Source organism: Erithacus rubecula (genome assembly GCF_903797595.1).
Source record: "Erithacus rubecula genome assembly, chromosome: 9".
In the NCBI taxonomy this organism is placed as follows: domain Eukaryota; kingdom Metazoa; phylum Chordata; class Aves; order Passeriformes; family Muscicapidae; genus Erithacus; species Erithacus rubecula.
This window is the reverse complement of record NC_136660.1, coordinates 2,273,164-2,293,168: the sequence shown is the minus strand read 5'-3', so window position 1 is coordinate 2,293,168 and position 20,005 is coordinate 2,273,164. Positions and strand designations below refer to the sequence as shown.

General features: G+C 44.6%; 1 protein-coding gene across 1 annotated transcript in view; it reads right to left on the bottom strand.

Moving 5' to 3' along the window:
* Positions 1–6,966: 6,966 nt before the first annotated feature.
* Positions 6,967–20,005, bottom strand: part of PTEN (phosphatase and tensin homolog) — a 45,821-nt gene continuing 32,782 nt past the window's right edge. The window contains exons 6-9 of the mRNA XM_079312549.1: positions 19,365–19,506; positions 16,776–16,942; positions 9,707–9,931; positions 6,967–8,657 (exon numbers count right to left, since the gene is read on the bottom strand). Of these exons, the coding sequence (XP_079168675.1) occupies positions 8,472–8,657; positions 9,707–9,931; positions 16,776–16,942; positions 19,365–19,506 (720 nt within the window). The 3' untranslated portion in view covers positions 6,967–8,471. The remainder of the gene's footprint in view (positions 8,658–9,706; positions 9,932–16,775; positions 16,943–19,364; positions 19,507–20,005) is intronic.

Sequence of the window (20,005 nt, the reverse complement as noted above, 5' to 3'; positions counted from 1 at the left end):
AATTTGTGCATCAGTTTGAGGGGAAATGGGAGCAGTGCCTGATGAAGGCTGCTGGATGCACAAACCACTCCAGGTTCAGTGAGTGTCCAGCCACCAGCTGATTCTGCTGAGGGGCTGTCTCAGATGTGCATCCCCTGCTTTTCTCATCCCTGAAGTGCCACCTCCAGCCACAGGGCAGGACACCCATTTCAGAAGCCCAGACTGTGCAGTTACATGATTGTATGTTCAAAACTGCTTTACAACAAGAGACTGAGCTAAATAAAATCACAAAACCAACCACCCTAAGCAGGTAGTCAGCAGTGGGCCATTCAGTTCTTCTCTTTCAGGTTTTCCTTCAGATATTATATGGATATTCTGCTCCTTTTACCTTCCTCACACCTTCTTGCCCAGACTTCTCACCTCTCCTCTTGCCTTCCCTTCTCCCTGCAGTCAAGCCAAGCTTGCTTTGTCAGGCAGATTTTGACTCTTGTAAAAGTCAGAAGGCATTAATCAAACGCTCTATTGTGCAACTCTTTCCATCACTGAGCTGCATCTGGTCCCTGAGGTCTCTTAATTCTTCATTAAGAAAGTGCTCCATGTGGGAGGAGGCGAGGGAGGGCTCGGGCAGCACTTCAGAGGCTCTGCTGAGCACGGCTGGGAGTGAACCCTGCAGCCCCACAAACAGATGTGCAAGGAGCCCAGCACCCAGGGATTGTCCAAAGGAAGGGACACAAGCAGCAGGGCCACCTCTGAGCCATCTGAGGGGCAGGGTGATGGAGAGGAGCCACCCAGAGCTGCACCAAACCCAGAGGTGCTGAGCCCTGGGCTCTGCTCTGGGGATGGAACCACGCAGGACCAGCCCAGCCCCCTGGCAGCTCTGTGGAAAGCTCAGCCACAGATGGACTGGGCACAGTGTTCCAGCCCAAAAAGGTCCTGAGCTTTGCCAGAAAGGTGCACCTTTCAAAGGGAAGGCAAGTACTGAAGAGAGGACACCAGGTCACGGCCACAGTGTCAAAGCTCACCCTGAACACCCTGACAGGAGCTGGGAATGGGGGATTTGGGCAGCACTTCTTGCCACAGCATCTGGATGAGAGTGTAGGTACTGCCCCAGGGTTCCCAGCTGCTCTCAGAGGCCTTCACAGATCCCCCAAATAATTTCGTTTCCCAGCCATGTTGCTTAAAGCAGCCCCTCTCTGGCTGGTGGAAGTGACTCCAGGGCACATCCTCCTCCTCTGCATCTTCCCAGCTCCCTGCCAAGAGCCACCTCTGGTGGACTGTGTCCACCCATCCACCTCCTGCTGCTCTGAACATGCTGTCAAACCCGTAAAAACCAAATCCTTCCTCCCTAGAGAGGCCTGAAATGCTGTCCTGGCACTGCTCAAAGTAATCAAAGCATCCAGGGAAGAAGAGGGATGAGGATGGATGGAGAGGGAAAACCTCTGCAAAGCTCACAAACCTGAGCAAGCTGCTGATCACAGGCTGGGAGCTTCACCAAGAACACAACATGAACAAAGGGTTGGCTTAGGATAATTCATCCTTCCACCTCCAGCATCCAGCTCCTTCCAGATATTGGTCAGGAGATGCTTTGCCACAGCTCAGCTTTTTGTCCCACAGGTAGAGCTTTATCCAGTGTGAATGTCAGAGTTTGGCAGGTCTGATCATATTCCTCTACAATAAACTCTCCAGATCTTACTCTCAGGGAATGAGGTTTGTCAGAGGGAGCTGACAAAGAGATCAAGGTGGTAAATTATGGTCCTTGCAGAATCTTTCTTCTATGCTTCAACCTTCAGGGGAAGCCAGAGCATTCCCTGGAGTGCTGCAGCACAGACCCCACTCCCAGAAAAGGACAGACACATTGGGTGCCATCCCTTCCCCTGCTTCAAGGCACAAAAATGTGAGATGGGAGCAGTTGTGCAAAGCTTTTCTTCCCTTCTGACACAGAAGAGGCAAATTGAAAGCCAAGAAGATGGACAAGCTGGGGTAAAAATAATGCCAACTTTCCTATTTGTTTTTTTATCATTGCTCTGTGCTCCTCCAGTGCTTCCCAGCTTGTTTAGCCCTTTCAAAAGGGGCTGCAGTTTCTCCAGGAATCCTCCAAGCCCTCCCCACATGCCTCAGCTGCAGGTTGGTTTGAAGGGTTCCCACATGTGAGTGAGGGCTGAGAACCACTGAGCCCCCAGACACTCAAAAACCACAGACCAGAGCTGCTTTTCTGCACATGCAGATTCCAGGGAAAAGCCACGTCCTCCCCAAGTGCTGCTATTCAGGGAAGGGGAATAACTCCTTCTTGTGCTGCTGAGTGGATGTCATCAGTCTCCTCTTACTGCTGCCTGATCTTTGCCATCCTCCAACACAAATCCCAGTGTTTTCCTAGGTTGCTTGCAGCCCTCCTGTTTCCATAGCTTCAAACACTTTTTCAAGCCCCAAACCAACCTCTCAAAAGCATCTCCCGCCCTCCAGATGCCTCCCAGACACCTCTCATCAGCTGCTTCATCCCATCCTTGCAAAGCCCCAGCAAATCTCTACAAACATGTGCCATCACCCCTTTCCTCACAAGTTCCATGCCTCCACCCACGAGGTTTCACTCTGCCATTACCAAATCCTGCTTTACATTAAAGCCTTTGCTGCCTTCTCCTCCAAACTCATTAATTTCCATTTAAAAGGCTCGTTCCTGCACAGATTTCCATGACAGAATCCTTCCCTTTTTCTTCTGCCATTTTCCTCCTGCCACAGGAAGATGGGGCAGCTCTGATCTCCCTGTCCAGGCTGCTGGAATTCCTCAGTCCAGCATTTCCCAGCTGCTTTCAGCCTCTTCCAGACCCCACATAACCTCGACTCTACAATTATTTTGTCAAAGGCCAAAAAAACCACCTGTAGGGCCTGAAGCAGCTTGAATTATACAAGGGGTAATTTAAAGCACAAAGCTCAGCCTCTGAAATATCATCTTTTATCAGCTTAAAACTCCCCCATGAAGAGGAAATCATGAAAGCAAAGTGCCCCCTATTTCAGAGCTTAGTGATGGGAGACAAAGTAAATTACCAAGCACAGGAGCCCACAAAAAATAAAAATAAACCCCACTAAGCCCATTTTAAAAATATTTCTGTAGCCAGTACAGCCCATAGAGTAACATTTGCAGCTGGAAAGTGTAGCCCAGCAGTTCATGAGCAAGTTTTTATATTCAGGTTGCTCATCACAAGCCCAATCCATGTGCTCATCCTTCCCATTAGGCTGGATAAACACATCCAGGTTTGTGCAGAGCACCAGGAGCTCACCAAGGCAAACACATCAGAACCTGCACAGCCCTGATGTTTCTCAGAGCTGCTTTCTTTAAAAAAAAAAATAAATAAAACTTAAAAGCATTTCCCCTTACTATGCCTTCAGAATAAAGCTTGGTAGACAAAAAGAAGAAAAAAAAAAAAAAAAACACATAACCAAACAAAACCAACCAAAAAAACCCAGGCAGAAAATAATTACCTGTCCTATATTGAAACACAGAGCAGTGGCTGAAAAGTTTGAAAGCATAGAAGATAAGTGGAAAATGAGAAGATACACATGGAAAAACAATGAAATGCCATAAAAAAGCCCAACTAGGAAAGGTGTCAGAGAACAGGGAGCAAAAAAGCAAAGAAACAAATAATGGCTTTTATTTTAGTGAGCCCATCAGCTCAAAATAAAGGAAATTTCTCACCTGCCTAGCACAAGATTGTATGGGAAAAAAAAAAAAAAAAGGAGCAGAATTACCAGAGACAGATATGGAAAGATGGGGTTTGAGAAGATACTAAAGAATGAGACTGAGAAAAAGCCAAAAAAGAAATTCTGTTTTTGAAAAGACACTGAACTGACTCCTTATTTGACCTCCTTCCTTTGCATCAAGTCTCTATCTATAAGAATAGCTTGTTGGGCTTTTTTTTTTTTTTTCAGTCCAGCTCCCACTGCACCCCAATTCCCAGATTCACAAAGGGAATCTGGTCAGACTGACACAAACATCACTGGCAGGTGCCATCACTCATTTCAGAGCCAACCAACTGCAGAAAAAACAGTTTCAAATTCTCCTACCAGTATCTTTCCTTAGAAGAGCACAATTTCTTACTCTGCTGCAGCTTTAAAAGAAGAGACAATTAATTATTAATCACCCCTCTGTGGCTGCCTAGAAAGGGACCTGAACCAACTGAGCTGCTGCTCCCTGCTGATGTCAGGGGTTGGGAAAGCTCAGCCAGGCCCTGGAGCTGGAGAGGGCTCAGGGGACATGGGAACCACAGGTGTGGGATGGAGCACAGGGATTGTCCTCTGCAAAGCTCTGTCACCACATCAGCCACCAGAGTGGGAAAAATGAGCCTGTCCTGAGACTGGACTTGATCTCAAAGGGCCTTTCCAACCTTAACAATCCTGTAATTCTCTAGGGAAAAACACATCTCAATGTCAATGGTAAAGCTACTTTAGGAAAAGAATTCTCAGGTGGGTCTCACATCTCATTATGCAACATTACCTTATAAATAAGGTGAATTTTGAAATAAATTCTTGGAGATTAAATAGAGAATCCCAGAATGGTCTGGGTGGGATCTCAATGCCCATCATGTACCATGGGCAGGGGCACCTTCCACTATCCCAGGCTGCTCCAAGCCTTGTCCAACCTGCCCTGGGACACTTCCAAGGATCCAAAGGCAGCCACAGCTTCTCTGGGCACCACTCCCCAGCCTCACAGGGAAGGATTTCTTCCCAATATCCCACCTGTCCCTGCCCTCTGGCAGTGGAGAGCCATTCCCCTTTTCCCTTTATCATTGGTGTGTCTCCATCCTTCTTGCTGCTCCTCAGGTGCTGGGACAGGCACCTGCCTGTGTGACCTGATGCCTCAGGAGGTTCCCTTGCCCCTCACCAGAACAAAGGAAGGGTTTGACATCCCTGCACACATCTGGACTCCACTGCTGCACTGGTCAAACCTCTGGAATACGCCAGGCTCTGAAGCTGCAGCTCCCTTCAAATCCCTGGATGCTGGAGGAGCACCCCTGGCTCCAAATTCCACAGCTTCACAAGCACAACATCTCAGCTGCTTGCCAAGCTCAGAACACTGCAATAAAACACCCACACAGTGACAAGAATGAGACTTTAATCAGTTTTAAGTGGAGTTTTAACACTAAGAGATAAAGGGTTGTTAAACACAATAACAAACGGACATCTGATTTGTATGAGGCATTATCCTGTACATGTCATACTTGGTTTTTGTGTATTCTCAGTTACACACAGAGCCACTGTTGCACAGCACAATAGTATTTGAAGAGGCTGAATCAGAGTAAGGCTGCTTAACAGACTGATTTTTTTTTTTCTTTTAGTATCTATATATATATATGCTATATGAAAACAGACTGGAAATTTGAAGTGGCAGAGAAAGGCAGCTCTGCCAAAACGCTGCAGTTGGAGCCCCTTTTAGTGCACAGTCCCACCCCATCCATCTGCATGCACGACACTTTCCAACAGTATTGAGAAGGTAAACGAGGCACTTCGTGGCAACCACAGGCATCGTTAACATATTGCACACATTTGCTAGGACTAAACATGGAACTTGCACACCAGCATCCTCTTTTTGGATTATTTGAAGGGCCTTTTTATTTTTTTTGTTTTTTAATTTGGAAAACTGATTTTGATGCTGCATGTAAACTCCAGTTTACAATGTGTGCCCCGGGGAGGAATCTGGAGGCTGATTTGCACAGCTGCCCTGGAGGAGCTGTGGCAAAGATTTTTGACTGGGGCTGCCCAAGCCCAGGGGATGCTTCAGGGCCTTGCAGTTAAGCTCTTACCAAAGTGATGCCTTCAAGTAGTTTCAGACATGTAAGCTCTTGCACATCCCAACAGGCTGAAGCTACAGTCCAGAAACTCAAGGAAAGATTACCTACAGAATGCAGCTCAAGCTAATTATGAATACTGTCATAAATAAAGTTTTAATAAGGACTCAAAAACCTTTCAGTCATAGCAATTCTTGTCAACTTCTATGGGGGTGGTAACTGAAATAAAGTATAGGAGAGTATGTATAATATATATTTATATATATAATATATATATATATAATGCCATTTTTCCATTTCCAATGACTACACCATAAAATGTAAGCAAGGCTTCTCAAAGACGTCGAAACATTAAAAAAAAGAAAAATTCAAAAACAATTAAAAACCCTCATTCCAACCTTCACATTCCAAAGGAAAAATAACAGTGCAAAAGCCCATCCTTGCATCCTGGCTCCCGATCCGGCGTCACCGATGGAACTGCACCATCCAATCCTGATTATCCAAAGGGGGACACGCAGCAGTGCCAAGATCCCAATGCTATCCAAGCAGGAACAGTTTGGTTTTATCGAGCCAACACAACTTTCAACTGTTACAAACCAGACAGGGTGAAACACGATTGCAAGGGGAAGAGTTAAAATGCCTGTTGCCAAGGGAAAACCACCTCCTGCTCGTCACAATGAGCACTGAACCTTGATCCATTAAAGCCTAATTAAACCTGTAAGTCAGAATGTATTACCAGCAGAATTGACCAACAGAAACCAGGTAGGAATTTTTTTTTTTTTTAAAGCCCTTTACACCTTGGTTTAACCAATTGTAATTAGTGGAAGTCCTGCCTTGTGTGGTTCAAATTCCAACCATTAATGCTGCTGTACAGGGCTCTGACAGATCCCATTCATAATTCTGGCTGAGAACACAGCTCATGAACTTCCATGTCAGCACCAAGAAGTTAATTAAGCAGGGGAATATGTGTACTACATCCTAAAAAGAATCAATTTGGGGTCAGCTGTTCATGGCCCACCTAGAGGGGCCTGTTGTGGCAGTGACTTCACATCTGGATGTGCCAGCAGCTGGACTCCTGAGTCACCTCAGGCTGGGCATGGCAATTGGCCACCAGAAGCCAACTTTGAGCCCTACCCTTGCTTGTGTCCCTAGGAACAAAAAATCCAACACTGCCACTTGGTTTAGAAAAATAATTTGTTGGGTGGTTTGGGGGAAAAAAAATACATTTTTTATAGTAAGGTATTTTGGGACAAGTTCTGCTTTTTAATCTTCATTAGCAGTTGAGAATTTACTGCAACACTGGTTTCCTGTCTCTGGTGTGTAATGTCCGTTTTTTTAAACATTGCAGGTAATGAGTGTATTCAAGTAAAATTCCCTAACAGTTAATGACTTTTTTTTTTAAAAAAAAGTGTGCAAAACTGCAAAACTCATTGTAATAGAATGCGTAAGGTCAAAGGGGTGGAACGGCTGACAGAAGTTTGATTGAATAAATGCATCAGAAATCTTCCAAACAAACACTAACCTGGAGAGTCTCCAATGACATTTCCTGTGCACCATTACAAAATCTTTTTATATTCATGAGAGGGAAAAAAAAAAAAAAAGCTTGCAAGGCAGCACATGAAGTATTCACAGCAGGAATATGATTGAAAAACTACTAATATAAATGTAAGATGTTGACTGATGTTTTTGCACTAAAGAGCATCTGACTTTTAGCACTGGCCTTGATTACACAGGAGATGGAGCAGCCATTACAATTCAGAAAAAATTCCCAATAAATCATTGTCAAATTTTGTAACCATTTGTTTCAAGCTCTTACTTTAGTTGATAGCCTCCACATTTGTATGGTTGAGTCATTGTTGCTGTGTTTCCTTTTGTCTTTTTTTTGTTTTGTTTTGTTTTTCGTGACCCCAATTCCTTGTCTCCCTTCATGGCGTGGGTCTCGTGGGTGTCGTGAAGGTTCATTCCTGTACCCCTAGACAGAATCACTCCCTCTAGCTGCCTTTTCTAGCACCATTACACTTAAAAAAAATGAAAAATGCACAAACAACAAGCAGTGACAGCGGCGACTCCTCACCCATTGTCCCGGATGAATTAGGGCAGCATGCTGAGGAAAGGTGCATGGAACAGCTGGGTATGGTACACAGGCCACGCTCCTTTCCCAGCATCACCTTCCAGCCCCATCCAAAAAACATGCATTAGAATGTAGGAAAAACCTTCTAGAAACATCTCTTAGCCAACTGCAGACTTTTCTGTTGCCACACAAGTGCAAAAAAAGGGGCAGGATGTGAACCTGTAAATATTTTTTTTTTTTTCGGTTTTTGAAACTTCGTTTGGTGACAGAACACAAAAGGAAAAATTCCTACGCATACACATTAGGTCTGTCTCCACTTTTATAAAACTGGAATAAAATGGGAAAGTGCCATGTTTATAGTTCCTAATTGAAGTTTTAATGTCCTTTGACACAAAAAGGTATATACATATAAGAGCTACGTAACCTTTCTTTTTCCCCCCCGACTGGACAAGTGTCAAACCCTGTAGATTTATAGGGCAAAACAAGATTGGTCAGGAAAGAATTGTTCCTATAATTGGTAATCTGACACTATGTCCTTTTGCCATTTAGAAAGGTCCTTTTTTTTTTTTCAGTTTATTCAAGTTTGTCTCTCTTCATGGTTGGTTTTTTTGTATGTTTTTTTTTATCTCTGATAAAAAAAATATTCAGACTTTTGTAATCTGCGTATGCTGATCTTCATCAAAAGGTTCATTCTCTGGATCAGAGTCAGTGGTGTCAGAGTATCTATAATGATCAGGTTCATTGTCACTAACATCTGGTGTTACAGAAGTTGAACTGCTAGCCTCTGGGTTTGATGGCTCTTCTACTGTTTTTGTGAAAAATAGCTTCACCTGGGGAAGGAAAAAACAACATTTAAAATGGGAACCTGGACTTCAACTGAGCACAGGCAACAAAGCAATTTCTAACAGCACAGGTCCTTTGCCATGCTGAGTCACACCCGTGCTCCTCTCCCCAGAGAGCTCTGCCAGCCTCTCAATACCACCCCTGCAAAACAAAGGCTGGCAAAGCAGCAGGATTTTCCAGCCCAGCTGCACGAACTGTGTCTGGCTGAGGGCTCAGGTGCTCCTGAGCTGCAGCAGCAGGACATCCCAGCACACCAGGCCACACCACCCTCCTGCCTTCCACAACTGCCAGAGCACCAAGAGATGCAGCAAGAGAGCACAGGAATGAACAAAACACTCTCTAATGGGTGACTGGCATGTGGGAAGCCTGATCCAAGCAATATTCCAGGAAGCTATGACCATACCCTTCAAATGAGCACCAGCTGATCTTTTGTGAGAAAGTTAGAAAATGCTGGAACTCTTACAAATGCCTTTTGCATGTTTAAAACACTGCTGGCAATGGCTTGTATTCCCCAATGAAATTCCCCTGAACAGAGCCTGGCACCCCCCTCTGCCATCCCTAGAGATGTTTGTGTGGATTTATGGGATCCCCCCCTCAGCCTTCCCTTGTCCAGACTGACCAGGCCCACCTCCTGCAGCCTCTCCTCATCAGAGAGATGCTCCAGACCCCAAATTATCCTTGTGGCCCCTCTGTTTCCCATGGAACAGGCACTGCTGCAAATCAGCTCAGGAGTTCAGTGTGCCCAGCCCAGTCCCAGGCAATGCTGGTGGAGCAGGGAAGATCCCACCTGGTCACAGCTCTCCCACACCTCTGATGGCTTCCATAAACACCTGGAACAACCTGAAGATTTCAACCCCAGCCTCTCATCAGCTCTCCAAAAAGCAGATGAAAGTACAAAGCTCAAAGCTTTGCCAAGTGATGGCAACACCAACACAGGAACTCAGCTTCTACACAGCAGTTTCACATGGTCCCTCCAAAGGCAAGACAAACAAATCATGCAGCTTTTCAGCTTTGCCCACACATAAAATATACTGACCTTGAAGTTTGGAGAGAAATATCTGTTGGCTTTGTCTTTATTTGCTTTGTCTAGATCGTTTTTTGTTAATGTAAGGATCAAATATTCCTTATCATTATCTGAGCGCTCTGTACTGAAAATACCATCAAGTTCCTGATCTGCAACTAGACTTCCATTTTCTACTTTGTCTGAATTTTCATCCAGTCCTATGAAGAATGTATTTACCCAAAAGTGAAACATTTTGTCCTGGGGGAGGAAGAACACAGAAAACAAGCTTGCTTTAGTATTCACTAATGGCACGTTAATTATTCTGCTATCAGCATCTGGTCAAAAACAGATTTGCAATATCAGACAAAACTTGGTTGGACAACAGTATGGCATTTGTTACATTGCATGCAAAGACATTTTCACCACATCTCCTGGACAACACACAAAAATCTGCGTTCATCAGGCTCAATTTTAACCAATTAAGCTTTTAGCAATCAGTCATGGAGAGCTGGGCTGGAAACTATCATACCTGCAATAAAAGCAAATGATAATAAATTCAATAAACTAAAACTTGCAATCACAAGGCATAAATAGATTGTTTTTACTCACACCTTGCCAAGCAATCCCTAAACCCAACAGACAACCTCAACGGTTGCTGAGGTGAGTAATACTGAATCTCCCCTGTAATAGAAAGCTTTTCTTATACAGAATTGTATAAAATTGAGAAAATTGTATAAAATTGAGCAAAACTACAAATCCACTATGACAGTAAAAGATTCATGGGTGCTTTGCTGAGATGCTTTCACCTAGCCCAACCTTTGCTGAGCAGCACTAAGAGGAAGGCAGAGCCAGTGCCTGCTGTCCTGCCACTCAGCAGGAAGTTTTGGGGGAGAAACCAAGGCAGTGACAGCTGAAGGATGTTCAGCCTAAGCAGTATCTGACAGACAACCATCTTTTTGATTTGATTCTCCACTCTGCCACAGCTCCAGCTGTATCAGGAGGCAGGAAATCCCTGTATCAGAGATTCTGAAGGCTCTGGAGAAGCAGCTTTCTGCCAGCCCAGAGCTGATGTTTCCAAGGTCAGCTCTCTCCTATCACACACCAAACCCCTCTCCATCTCACACTGAGCAACATCCACTTGCTCTATACACACAAAATCTTCTGTTTTATGTGGCTTTTCATGCCCAAGACCCAAGATGCAAATGGCCAATTCTTCCCACAATGGTCAATATTCCTGCACTGCTACTAAAGCTGCAGGGAAAGTAACCCATTCCAGAATCTAACATTCCTTGGTATTATACAGCACAAGAACACAATCTCACTCCTTCTGAGCTAACTTACCTATTTTAGTTTACCAATGAGATCTAATTCCAGTTTCTTACTGGAAAATCCATCTCCTGTCCTATCTTCCTATTCATCTCTGCTGGTAAGGAAGCAGGGGGGAAATCAGAGGTGGAACAGAAGTGGTTCCAGTGTGTGTGACATGAGCAGGCCTCCTGCTGAAGGCAGTTTGGCAGCAGCAAAATACCACAGCATTTTCCTGAGCCAATGAAAGAAGGAAGGGAAGGGCTGGACTACTTCTTAACTCACACTCATCCTCCTCACAAATTCAAACAAGATTCTGGGAATTCATAAGGTCCCTCTCCACCACAGGTCAGCAGACTGATTTTCAGTATTTTAGGTAAAGCCTACAAAACCACTTCCACCTTGTCTGCATTTTTCTAAGCACCTGAGAGACCCCAAGACAGAAGTTAAAAATCCAGCCAGGAACACTGCTGGTAGCTGAGTTCCCCACTTCACCACTTGCCTCTCTCCAGCACTTTGGGAATGAAGTTCATCTAACAAACTGGGGAGTCTAACATGTTTCCCACTGCTCCTGAGTCCCTTCAAGCCATCCCATCTCTGAAGAAGCCCATCCATGGGAGGCAGCAGTTAGCAGGTTCTTGCCAGGCCCTGGTTATACATTTCACACCCTCCTCTTTCCCCCAGAACAGCCTCAGAAATGCCCTGCCTGGGGCTGGAAGTTGAGGATGAATATCCTGGGTTCACTCTGATGACGTCTCTCTCCCAGAGGAAGAGGCAACAGCCAGGCTCCTCCTCACCCACACAGTGAAGGGACTCCAAGGAGCTGAGATGTTCATTCCTGCTGAAACCAAAGGACCTGCTCAGGTCAGAACAGAGACAAGCAGCAGCTTTCCTGCTGAAAACCCCCCTGTTGCTGGTCCCCAGTGCCTCCAGGGAGGGGAGGACACACTGCAGGCTGTGGATGGTTGGAGAATGGCTCCTGTCACCAGCAGGACAGCAGTGCCAGAGAAAGAGAGGCTACTGGATGGGAATCAATGCCAGCAGAAGGAACAGTTTTGTCATGCCTCACCTTCAGCTCCATGAGTGGTGAACCAGCAGGGATTTAGCTGGCACTTGAGGGGCTAGGGCAACTCAGCTTCACTGACAGGGGCTGACAGACAACAAACCTCTCACTAGACAGCTTTTAATCTGTGCTCCTCAGGATAAATTTGCAGAGGTCTTCAGGGACTCAAACTAAACAATACAACTCAGCTGAGCTGGTCATTTTTCCTTTTATCTCCCTCCAGCTTTTTAAAGCATCAAGTTATTTTCCTTTCCTTCCCACTACACAACTTCATTAGCCTAATAAACTGAGTTCATGGGTCTTGGAACATGGCATGGCCACTTATATTGAGGGAAGACTTGGCCATGTTTTTTGGAATTAGCTCTTAAGGCTGATAACTTGTCACTGTTTTCACTGAAGAGCAAATCCCTTATTCAAAGTGAGGATTCAGCTAAAGCATCAGGATCCAAGATATTTAATGGGAGACAAGGAGGAAAGATGATGTAATATGGGCCAAAGATAGGAATTTTAAAAATCAAGGCATGAACTGAACTCAGGCTTTATATAGCAAATCAAAATACCAGACCAAGTGCTCACATAACACAAGCTAATGAATAGACTTCTGAAAAAAAAAAAAAAGTATTAGAGACTGTTTTTCAATGTGTTTTGCTTCACTTCCAGTTACATCACAGACATCTGTCTTTAAAAAAAAATAAACCACAGATGTACTTCTTCCCATAACCAAATCTGTGCCATAAATCTCCAGTGCAGTATCAGATGAGACAGAGGCTGATTTAATCCCACAACTCTGACAAACACTTGTCCCTACCTTGTGGAGTTTCTCAGACTGACTGAAAAACATTCTCCACTCTAGAGCTGGTCTCTAGCTGCAGACTGAGACCCAAACCCAAGATTTAAGCCATCAATCAGGAGTTCCCATGTGCTCCTGAGAGCTTAACTTTTGCAGAGAGATCTACAGGCACTCACAGTCACCCTGCAGCACCCCTGAGGGTCTGGAGATGCTCTCCAAGAATGGAGATCATGGTTCAGCCTGTTCCCTAGGCCTGCCTGATGGAACTTCCTGTACCATTTGCAGATCAACACTGAGTCTTCTGACATTTTCAGAGTTCATTCCTCAGCGTTTGCTTAACAGCAACTGCCCAAAGTCTTGTTGAACTCTGCAGCAGAACTTATCTCCAGACTTGAGAGATGAAATGCAACTGCTCAAACAATGCTGTCAGCCCTCCCACGCTGGAGTCTGGGGATCACACACCACTGACTCTCACAAATTAAACCCACATCAACATTGCCCTCTCATCTGTACTGGGAGGACTCCCAAAAAAAGGTCTCCTTCACCCCCAGGCTCTGGAGGCAGGAAGATGAGGAGATTTCTGTATTTTTATAACAAACTCCCATTGAACAGAGTGATCTAAGGATACTCTGAAATACTTTCAGATTATCATGTCAACATCAATAAGTGGAAGAAAAAGGCTTTGCAGAGATCTGTGGAAGCAAAACTAGAGTGACTACAGCAGCAATCTGAGATGGAAGAACAGCCAAGCTACAACAAAAAACCATGCTAAAAAAAAATCCCCCAAATTACTAACTTCTACCCATCAGAAATTCATACACAGTCACAGCACTTGAGCCTCAAGCCATTTTGTTCTCATGTGGGCATGCACTTCATTCTTGAAAGGAAGTAGCTACAGAACACTGAAGAAATACTCTGAGAATACAGTAAACAACTTGATTAGACAAGAAAAGACCAAGAGCTGGGACTTCCTAACTGATGCCAGGTGGCAGAAACTATGGAAGGGATGAAACTTTACCAAGGCTGTCAGCCCTGTATCAATACCCCAGTGGCACCAGTGATAATGTGGCTGAGGTCAGCTCCCAAAAGCCACTGAATTTGCTTAAATTAACTTTTGCCATTAAAAGAAAGGACAGTTGGCTACTTTAAATCTCACACTGACTCTAAGGTTAGGTGTTTGAAGTCATTTGGTCATTCAGGTTTGCTCTGGTCTATGGATAATTTATCCAAAATAAGCCTGAACAAAACTGAGGAGGGCCCTCCCTACAGAAAACTCTGCAGATAATGCTGCTCTTCAAAGAACTGGGAAATTTGGAAGCAAGTATAGGTGAGGGAATCTGGGGCACTTCATCGGAGATCAGTGTTATCAAACAAAAACCAGAGCCATGGTAAAAAAGTTTTCTTAATCTCCACAGATGAGACACAGCCATTCTCCAGCCTGAGGCTCAGAATGGATCAGAAATAACACTTTTAATTGATTTCACCAGGTTTTTTATTATACTAAAGTTAAATGCAGACTGGTCAATATGTGATGTCTTTAAGACTTGTTTAGCTACCTATAATCTGCTAACAGAAAACCTGGGAAGAACAGGGCAACAGACTTAAAATTCCACTTTCCATAAACCTGGTTAATAAACCAGAATCTCTGAAAGATAAGATGCTGTTACTGCTAATTATGCTGTTCCTCATGAATTAGGTGATCACTGCATAGAGGGATCTTTAAAATACAAGCTTCCCCAGTGGAGAGCCTTCACTTTTGGGTTTTTGGGTAAAAGCTGTGTAGACAGCTGATGAAGAAAAGGAACAGGCACAGATGTGAAACAGCTGAACATAGAGATTTGTTCAGTTTGAGCCAAGCTAGGTTGCTCTGCCACCAGTATTCCTCTTAGAGCTGTTCTCACCTTATTCACTTTCTGCAACAACCTGTCCAAGCACCATGTGGAAGGATCAGCTCCTGTGTTTGCAGCAGAGCTAAGAGAGGTGACCTTATCAGAACTGTGGAACATCTCACACCTATTTCCCTTTGTCCTCTATTCATACTGAAAGCCGAGGCAGTAAGACACTTGATTCAACAGATATTTCAGAGATATTATCAAGGTGTTTTGTTTTTTTTAACTGGGTGATGAAGGGGCAGTTTCCATCTCAGAAAAGGCTGCAGATGTGAAAAGAACCACCTTTACCATTTCTTTGGCTCTACCAGGCCAAAACCACAGAGAAACTGAGCACCTCTGCACAATCTGTAATCCAGAGAACCCAAATAGTTCAGATATCTGATAAGAATAGACAAAGAGGAAAAAAAATCAAAACCAAAAAAAAAACCAAAACCAATCAGCTACTCAGAAAACTACAAAGATTCTCAAGAAACAAAACCACAATCTGACACTCTGAAATGACACTCCAGCACAGTAATCCTCCTGCTGTGACTCTGCACTTCTACATGTTCCTGAAGACCCCATTCATACTGCAGAAAGTGTGTGTGCTCATGAGATGCTCCCATTATGCCCTGGTCTCTGGATCTCAGTGCCCTCTCCAGGGGTAAAACAAATACAGGAGTTTGTTCCTGGGGCTACAGAGCCAAGATCCAGCAGGTGCTCTGCACACTGATATTTCAGGTATGGGCAGGAGAGCACAGCACTTCCCATCAGGTCTGTCTGCAATCCATGTGCTGCTGGAGATGGCAAAGAAACAGCAAACTCATAGTCTGGATAGGAGAGAGTAGATAAGGCAGGAGCTTGTCTCAGATGCTGGGGGGCTTGGCATCATCTCCTCCCTGCACCCTTCATGTCTACATGGCTGCTCCTCTGAAAGATCTTCTCAAAACTGGCTGCTGTACATCAATAATCTCAGCTTTGAAGTAGGATTTCTACTTTTAAAATGCTTTTACAGTCTCTGTACTGCACCTAACTGCAATGACTCAAAATATCAAACAGACAGAGAGGGAAAACAGGGCAACTAAGGAATTGTCCAGAAACTTTTGCAGATACCAGCACATAAATTCAACTTGTTCACACAAGCAAGCCCACACAACAGTATGCATGTATATTCACACACAGCTGGCAGGTACAACCTTGTGCACAGCTCTAAGTGATGTTACCTCATCACTTCTTTGTCTCTTGATCCACTTTAGCATTTCTTACTTTTATGAATTCACTCACTAAATAATTCTAAGTTTTCTAACCTCCATTCTACAGGACATAACTACTGATGAGAAGTTTTAAGTAGCAAATACCAAGATGGCCTTTCATCAGCACAGTCTCATCCTCACTTTTCCCTCTGGTAGGTCCAAAGTGTCTCCACAAGCACCAGAACTGAAGAAACTCAGGCATTCAGCTTTAAGAACTGGCTGACTTTGGTTTCAAACTAAGTCTTGGACTAATTTTTTTTTCAACAATTGAGACCCTAACAAAATCCTCAGCTCTGAGGGAATTCTCTAAACCTCTCATGTCAAGGCACTGCAGCTGGGAACACAGAGGTGGTGGAAGAGATTGCAGAGATACTTTTTACAAAGTGCGTGGGAACTCAATTATCTCAGCAATTCAGCTAAATTTGACAGATGGGTACAAATCAGCCAACAGCACAGACAGGATCTTCTCTGCCTGCTCAAACCTCAGGAAAATTTAGTGAAGAAAACAGCTGGAGTTAACTTGCTCAGTATGCAAGTCTGTTTTTAGAAGGTGAATGTTTCTTCCTCAATTAGATTACTCACTACTACCCAAACGACTGCAGTGATCCAGGATCATTTTTACCCAACCTTTGTACTTCATCTCACCAACCCCCCAAACATCCAGCTTTCATTTTGTGGTCAATTGGCTCCTTGGGAAAAACCAGACATCAAAGAATGAAATGCTGTTGATTACACAGCCCTGAAAAATAACCAACATCCCAACCCCCCAGCATCAGGGGCTGGCTTGACAACATTTTCCAGAAAAATCAAGGAAACCAACCTTTTTCAACATCTTGTTCTGTTTGTGGAAAAATTCCACTTTGATATCACCGCATACCGGCAAAGGTTGAGGGAATTCAAAGTACATGTACTTGTCTTCACGTCGTGAGGGTCCTGAAGGGGAGGTGAAGATCTTTACCTTTAGCTGGTATACCACAAACTGAGGATCTGTGTGACAAAACAGAATGTCACTTGGTGAGAAAAAAAAACCTCAAAAGTTGTCAAAAAGCACAACATTGGTAGCAGAAACAAAATTGTGAGCTATGGTATTTTTCAAAGCTAACTAAACTTCTCTGAAGGGTTTAACACCACAGGGGAGCAAGCTTTGCCAGATGCTACTGGAAAAAACCTTAAAAATTTCTGTCCTTCACTTTCAGGTCACCAGGGAGCTCCTAAAACGTTATTTCTTTTTAATATAATGACTGTAAAATGTGACAACTACTTGACTGTTCTTTGCATTTTCCCTCTCCTCTCCATTACACAGACCAAAGTGAGAAGTTTTATTCTCTCTCGCCTCTTCTTCTAATTGTAGAGTGGCTGGTCATGGCAGCACAAACTGACTCTGCTATTACACAAACAAGCAAAAACAAGGACAAAACTGAACATTAATACTGAAAACTAACCAGCACCAGCAGAGCCTAAGCTGGTCCTGTAAACCAACATCACCAGAGAAGTGACAATCCTGGCATAACTTCCCCAATTAAATCTACAGGTGTAACACCAAAATTAAGAGGGGTTTTGGTCCAGTTTAGAAGAGTTGCTTTGGAAATGGTCAGGTCAGACAGCCCTGAGCTGTGGAAGTCCCTACTAAACACACCCACACTGTCCTGCTGAAGGGCTCAGCAATGAAACTATTACTGGAAGGGCTCAGAGAATCCAGAATGGTTTGGGTGGGAAGGAACCTTGAAAGCCATCCAGTGCCATGGGCAGGGACACCTTCCACTATCCCAGGCTGTTCCAAGCCCTAACCAACCTGGCCTGGACAATTCCAGGGATTCAGAGGCAGCCACAGCTGCTCTGGGCACCCTCACAGGGAACAATTCCTTCTGCATATCTCACCTAAATTTCCCTTCTGGCAGCACCAAGCCAGTCCCCCCCTGTCCTATCACCACAGCTCCTGTTGCAGTGTCCCTCTTCGAGCTTCCCTGTAGCACCTAGAAGGTGCTGTGCTCCAAACAACCTCTTTTTCTCCTTTGAATCCTCAGAGCTGTGAAACTGTCTTCCCCTCATTCTGCCCTAGAGGCTGGACTCTGCTCTGTTAGTGACTTTAAAGCAGCAGAATGATAACAAAGGAAGGCAGCCTGAAAGTTATCACATTGGTAAAATTACTGCCATCACAGCTGACAACACAGACCACTGACTGCACATACTGAAAAATCCCTGAGAACTCCACAGAAACTTCAAATACTGCAGCATACAACTGCTGAGCCTCATAGTTAATTTATGTTCTCAGGTGCTTGGCCAGTCTGTTGTCTATCCCAACATCCTCCTGTGAAAACACCACCCCAGCAGCCTCCCATGGACACAAGTCAACTCACTTGAGCAGCTCAGACTCACAAGCACAGCACAGTTCATCCAAAACATTAAATAAGTGTAATTGCAGAAATCTGTAACCTCCACACCTCTTCCATGAGGCAGAGGGGTTTTGGCAGAGGCTCCTCCCTCCCTCCTCCAGTACAGTTTGACAAGCTGCTCCATTGTTTCTAGTCTGTGTTATATGTTCAGGTACTGTCTCACAACAATATTAACAGGGCAATTTTAATCAAAGCCACAGGAGGCACTGGAATTAATTACACATTGCTGTAATCCCCATAGCAAAACCATCAGATTTTTTCCACCAACAAAAAAAGAGCACGCAACACAAGGCAGTCACTGCCCTGTAACACAGCCCACAGGACAGAGCAGAATTTGTTTTTGTATTTCAAAGCTTCACAAAATCTGCTGTTCCTCACTAACACAGTGTATCAGCAGATGAGATTAATCATTTACAGGTGTATTAATGCTTTAGAAACCTCCACATAAAGAAATGTTTACTCCACAGTTAATTAGCTATTTACCCAGTTGAAGTGATCTTTTTTTTTTTTTTTTTTAACATCATGGGAAGAATGATGTTGCTGCATTGGAAGCCAACATGCCATTAGGCAAATGTTTTTCAGCAATTCATGTTTCCCAAGAGTTGCTGTGCTAAAAAAGAAGGAGGCTTTTCATAACAGTAAGGAGCAAATATACAGAGAATGGTGCAGTCTCCATCCCTGGAGGAGTCCAAGGAACGAGCGGATGTGGCACTGCTCTGGTTTGGGTGACAAGGTGGGGACTGGGCACAGGCTGGACTCCAGCTTGGAGGTCTCTCCCAGCCACAGTGGTTCTACATATGGAATCACTTATCTCAAGCCATTAAGTAAAACACCCACGAGTCCTTCACAGACTACACCTGGGAGGACCCCAGATTTTAATTATCTTAAACCAGCAGATTTTGGACTGTGAGGTGCTCACACTTGACTGCCTCCAAGATGTGCAGCTCTTGGTGCCATCAGCCCATCCAAAATGCCACCAGGTTCCCTAGCAGAGGTGAAGGGGTGCTGGTACTTACTGCAAGTTCCGCTGCTGAACATGGGAATTGTTTCAAACATCATCTTGTGGAACAGCAGTGCCACTGGTCTGTAATCCAGGTGATTCTTTAACAGGTAGCTATAGTAGTACACGTAGCGTCTCTGACTGGGAATTGTCACTCCCTAAACAGAGAGAAAACAAGTGTCAGAAACTTTGGATCAGCATCTCCTCCTGCTGAAGCATATTAAGGCCAAAGGAACAGGTCATGCCAGGTACTCCAGCACCTCTCCCACCAGGAAAGGCTGAGGGAACTGGAGACATTCAGCCTGAAGAGAAGCTTTGGGGTGACCTCAGTGTGGCCTTCCTGTACCTGATGGGGCCAAGAAACATGGAAAAAGAACCTGGAATGACAAGGACAAGGTAAAATGGCTTCCCAGTGCCAGAGGGCAGGGATGGATGGGATATTGGGAAGGAATTGTTCCTAGGAGGGTGGGCAGGCCCTGGCACAGGGTGCCCAGAGCAGCTGTGGCTGCCCCTGGATCCCTGGCAGTGTCCAAGCCAGGCTGGATGGGGCTTGGGCAACCTTGGATAATGGACGTGTCCCTGCCATGGCAGGAGGGCTGGAACTATCCTGAGGTCCCTTCCAACCCCAAACCTTCTGTGATTCTGTGCTCTCCAAAC